The 5,778-nt window shown below is 47.5% G+C and overlaps 1 protein-coding gene across 1 annotated transcript; it reads right to left on the reverse strand.

The window, feature by feature from the left end:
* Positions 1-481: 481 nt before the first annotated feature.
* LOC131309448 (uncharacterized) lies at positions 482-2,202 on the reverse strand. The gene is made up of 4 exons (XM_058336082.1): positions 2,183-2,202; positions 1,589-1,889; positions 1,312-1,455; positions 482-1,186 (listed from the first exon to the last, which is right to left on the reverse strand). The coding sequence occupies exons 1-4, from the start codon at positions 2,200-2,202 to the stop codon at positions 887-889; spliced, it is 765 nt and encodes a 254-aa protein (XP_058192065.1). The 3' UTR covers positions 482-886.
* Between the last annotated feature and the right edge of the window lie 3,576 nt (positions 2,203-5,778).

Below are 5,778 nucleotides of genomic sequence, written 5' to 3' on the forward strand. Positions count from 1 at the left end.
AAATTTGTTCTAGGCATTTTTGCCAAGTTTTGTCATATCGTACACATCATATGGACATAATGTGATTGCACGGGGGTGTCAATTTCAGTCCGGGACAGATTTGAGTCATCTGTTGCGTCTTATGTCCATTTTTGCGACATTTTTCTAGTTTTTCAGTCTATTTCTTGTATCAAAGTTCTTTTTCCTGGTTTCTTTGATTCGTACAGGTCGTTTTACACCTATATGACCTTACAGAAGTGTCAATTTCCCCTGTCTAGGAGAATTTTGAATTTTGGCTCTTTACTGCCCAAAATTTCATTATTTTCCATGTGTCCAAGTATTCGCGACGTATCCTGGAACTTTTCTATCCTTTTTTTTCGAGCTAGGTTAGTCTGTGCATATACATGTGTCTATTTGTCAATTCAGACTACTTATCAATGCAAGTTAGATATTAGTGGTTCGTTTGCACATTCTTTTATCAATTTTTCTTTACAAAGAGAATTAATAAACGGAAGATGCAATTTTATATACTCTTATATCTATATCCATAAACAAAAGGTGGAACAATGTATGAAGCGGCACAACGGCCCGACCAGAAAGTGATGTCAACAAGGCACATGCGCCAAAAAGTCAAAAGGGGTACGCAAGCCTAGTCATCCTCCAAAATATCAAGTCTAGGGCCCGTCGGCCCGCCGTCAAGTCTATCTACGTGGGCGCACAGTCCCAAATCAAAAGCAAAAAACAATAAAATAGATGAGGCCCAGTGGTAGCCCTCAGTCATCGAAATCTTCAGCATCGTCATCATCGTCCTCGTCCTCGTCGTCATCAACTCTCTCTCTCTCTTGGATCCATCTTATACTTGGGGTCATCGGTGGAGTCATCAGAGCCTCTGTTGGAAGGCGAGCGCTCATCTTCCTCTTCCTCCTCCTCCTCCTCGCTCTCGCTCTCTGTGGTCCGAGATGTCGAAAGCTCCTTTCCTCCTCTTCTCAGCTAGCCCTTTCTGTTGTGGCCTCTCCCTCAGCTTAATTCGGAATCTCGTCTCCTCGCGAGTCGTGGCGCTCTTTGCCCCTCTTTGCACGCTCACCACTGGCTGTGAAGCACTTGTTTGTCTCTGGGTTCCGGCAGGAGTGGTAGAGGTGTCTGTCATCGTCTTCTTTTGAGGAGGAGGCTGCACACTCTTTCGCCTAAAAGCCGCCCTAGCCTGTCCCTGTATTATCAATTCATTCATATCATTTCAGTTTATATTGTGCATATCGTATGTATATTAAATGCTGAAAACTGAACCAAAAGCAGGTCTATCAAGCAGAATTGAACAAGTTTCTGGGATTATACCTGAGGTCTCATCTGTACAGAAGCAAGAGCTGGAGTCATCGATGGGTATTTCAGTCGTAGAGGAGTACCGCTTGCTATTTTGTGAAATTCCTTCTCCATTGCAAGCATCAAATGGAAAGCCTCCTCTGCCCATTCTGATGGTACCTGAGAGACATTTTGGGGACAAAGTTCAGAATACAATTCAAATGCGGTATAAAGGAAATGATACAAGCTGAAAGTACAATATTACCGGTCCTGTGACTCGTGTAGGCTATGTCCTAGCTGGCTCAAACTCAACTATCGTAGCCTCTCCCTGCGCATCCCGCACTGCTAGTGTCCAAGAAAGTCGAGGCAAGCCAGTCGCCACTGCATAGTTGGACCTCTCCCTCGAATGAGCCGTCTCGCCTTTCGATCTTGAACTCTGACCTCGCCTCTCTTGCCTGGCTTCCATAGCCACTCCGACAACGGCCTGGTGCGTCATCACTCTAAGTGGTTCTGCCAAGTACTGCCTCTGGTAGATGGCGTAGGCACACTCTGGCCTCAGAAAAGCAGAAGAGTTCGCCAGAATAGTAAACCGCTGCAACTCAACCAGCGTGTACCTGCCTGTGTGCGAAGCACGACGTGGAAGTGGCCCAAGGACCTAGAACTCAAGCAAGCCAAATGACTGTCGAGTCACCCGGTCGCCCAAGTACCACTGCCACCCGAAAGTCGACTCCAACAGCACTCGGCTCGCAGTCACTACTCTACTCCTAGCCACGTACTCTAGCTCAAGCACCACACCGCCCCATGGATTCCACTCTACCTGCAATACAGTCAAAAGGGCAAAACAAAGGTCATCAGCGACAACATTAAAGCATTTAAGGCAAAATTAACAAGCGGAATTCTTGTTTACCTGAGTGCTCGACAACTCATCGACGTAGGCTCTGAAGGTAAGGAGGCTCCCTCTCGATTTCTTTTTGCTCTTGTGTAGCGATCCCCAAATCATGGCATGCGGGAGAGTCCTCATGTCCGGACACTTATTCTCCAAAGGATACATTTTTAGCACCTCGTAAGCCCACAGCTGCAAGGTTTTCAAACAATCAAGCATTAGAATACAACATATACAATGCAAAGTAAAAGTATGAAATGAATTTGAACTACAAGTTTCAATTCATACCTCTCATATCCTCCAATAGCCTGCAACCGCCTTCTTGTACCGTGTGAACTCTCCCATGAAGCCGTAGCATGCCCCTAAAGCTGCTCCTCCCCAGTCGTATCGAGAGGCCATGCGTAGGTCACGAAGAGCCGGGAAGTAAGACAAGTGCACCATGACACGCTTGTTTGGATACAGAGTGCACCAAACAAGTACAACAGATGGCGAGGTAGATAGGCTCTCGCCATTTGCTCCTCCTTCTACTCAGTGGTCGGTGTCTTCTTCAAGTAATCTCTGAATTGGTCGTACCGGACTATCTCCTCTCCTCGCTCAGGCGCTCATCCCAAGAACCATTTTAGTGCTGCCTCATCTTTATAAATTCCAGAATCAAACGAGATGGGCTCGCCTCCTACCCTTAGGCCCATGATGGCCACGAAGTCCAGTGGGGTCACAGTCATCTCCCCAATCGGAAAGTGAAAAGTGTTGGACGTGTCGTGCCACCTCTCACCCAAAGCAATCAGCACGACATGGTCATTCTTCGCTGGTGTCAACGTGAGGATGAACAACCCAAATCCTACAGCGTTTACCAACTCCCGCACCCTCTTGGGCAACCCTCGGTAAAGCTCAAGCGAGCTTGTTGCTCCTCCATGCCCTCTCGAGTTGGCCACCCTTCTCTGTTCAAAACAAAGTCAAGACAATGGAAATGCGTCAATGCATAGGCAAATCAAGTTCAATAAGTAGCCGATCAAGCAATTCGGGGCATTCTACAGTCGATATCAATTTCAAAGACATTCTACGGTCGATTCAAATTACTTTAGGCTTCTTATGGTCCGATTCTAAAAGTCAAAGCATCCCACAGTCGATTCAAGTTATTCTAAGTTACATTCAACGGTCGAATTGAGGCTTTCTATAGTCGAGTTCAATTATTCAAAGTCGATTCAAGTTCTAAATTCAAGATCGAGATACAATAAGTCAAATGAAAGCCAAAACAAGAAGTGAAAGCTATACCTGCTCCCAAGTCTGTGCCAGGTGCTCTGTGGGGTCCCTCAAAACAAGCTCGGGGTCATAGTCCTCTCGTAGAGGCACGTAGTTGTCAAACCCTGATGGGACAAAAACGTGCAGCTCCAGTGGCATATAGGTCTCCACCATAAAGTCAGCACAAGCCGCCTTCAGCCTAGTCCTCGCCGACTCCTGCGCCCATGCCTCTTCCTCCTGAGCTCTCTCGGCCACTTCGGCTTTTCTCACAAAGGCGTCCTCCTCAGCCCTAGCCTTCTCGGCCTCGGCTCTCAGTCTCTCCTCCTCCTGAGCCAACCCAATCTGTCTCTACCTTTCCTCTCAAGAAGTCAAGACAGCCGCTACAACTGCGGGGTTCTCCTCTAACAAACGGGCAAGCACCACCTCGTCTACATACTCCGCAAAGTCACCTTGCGTAATGGGCCTATGCCCTGAAGACCCCGCAGTAGATCTAAATTTCACCTGCTCCATTGATACCTCTCCAAATGCCTCATCCACAATCACTGAATCTTTTCCCCTTGCCAGATCCCTTCTCGGTGACCCGGATTGAATATCACCACCATGCCACTGCCACTGGCCCCCCTGAAACCCTCTCCGGTAACCACAAGGCCGTCCACATCACTTCGTGAGTCCAAACGACTAACCTGTGGGCCCCCTATCTCAACGACCACTGGCGTACGCCTCTCCGATACTTGCGTACACCGATCTCCATCACCACCTATCTCCGTTGCATGGCCACCATTACCGCCATCGATGCTCGATACCCCTGCACTAGTACTCGTCGGAGACTCTTCCATCGATTGATCGTTGATTGGAGGCCTTGAGGTCTCGTCTCCAACTTTCGACCGTTCCTCACCGTCGCCTCTAACACCATTGTCGCTACCGCCAATCTCTACCATGGCTGGGGTGTGTGGGTGTTTGATTTTGGTGAGAAGAATCGATAAGGGAAGAGGAGAAGAGCACGAGATTGAGAAGGGAGAGTTTTTGACAGGTTTAAAACTGTTGTGGGGCGGTTACGTTGTGTTCAGAAGTTTATAAGACGAATGAGAGAAGCTGGGCTGGGTCTGGACCGAATTTGGACCTGGGTCTGCTGCCTTTACCCGAGTACACGGCTACTCCACCTACGTACGCCGTTATGGTTTGGGCCTAAAGCCCAATTACTCTTCTACATTAAATTCTTCTCAAATAGCAGCCCATGGTTGCCCTAATCCATGTTTTCATCAAGAGATAATCATTCCCCGGGAGATCTATCCGTCCAATTTCAAATCAGCGACGATCTATCCGTCCAATTTCAAATCAGCGACGATTTATCCGTCCAATTTCAAATCAGCGACAATCCATCCGTCCAATTTCAAATCAGCGACGGATGATTTCAAATCAGTGACGATCCATCCATCCAATTTCAAATCAGCGACGATCCATCCGTCCAATTTCAAATCAGCGACGATCCATCCGTCCAATTTCAAGTCAACGATGATCCATCCATCCAATTTCAAATCAACGACGATCCATCCATCCGAGTCAGCAACAGCCTGCACTGTCCAATCAAATCAAGTGGCGGTCTGTCCCGTCCATCATTCGCATCCCCAGCTGCGGTGATTCATCCACAGCTAATTATTCCCCAGGAGAGTCCACCTATGCAACATCTTTTTCTGTCTGAATCAACCAATCAAGTTCTTTAAGTATTCGTGTCTATTTTGCTAGCATGTTCTGTTCTGGATAGGCCTCGAGGGGTGTCTAAAAACCTTTGACGTTACTTATGCCAAGTCAATGGTGCTCCAAGTGCCGTCAAAGAGGGACTACTGTAGACACCATATTCTGGACTATCCAGATTAGTTTACTTACAGTCCCCCAATGATGAGTAAGATCAAGAACACCCCGAGAATATTAGTATGTTTGAGCTTTGAGCGTTTCGGAACTCTTTCAAACCTTTCAAAACCCTTTAAGCAAAAGCCAAGAGCCACAGCAAAACCCTACTTGCATACGATGGTACCAAACTGGCATGCATTGATCCTCAGCCACGTGTCAGTCATCGGTCAGCTTTGACCGTTGACCAAGCTGTGACTAGCCCACGCAGGTCCACTATTGGCTTACGCTAGTCAAAGGTAGTCCCATCACCTCTATTCAGCCATGTTCACATGACTTTTGTGTCACCCAGTACGTTGTTTGATCGGCTTGAGATGTGATCTCAGAAAAGGGATGTTCCCTCTCTCTCATGCAATCTCCCTATCACCTTGTCCCATGCATTTAACGCATGGAGACTTACTCTCCATTCCAACTAGCCCATTTCAGCTGGTTACCTCCTCTCAACCTCTCCTCTAAATACCCCCTTGCATTCATGT

Source organism: Rhododendron vialii, chromosome 12a (genome assembly GCF_030253575.1).
Source record: "Rhododendron vialii isolate Sample 1 chromosome 12a, ASM3025357v1".
NCBI classification, from domain to species: domain Eukaryota; kingdom Viridiplantae; phylum Streptophyta; class Magnoliopsida; order Ericales; family Ericaceae; genus Rhododendron; species Rhododendron vialii.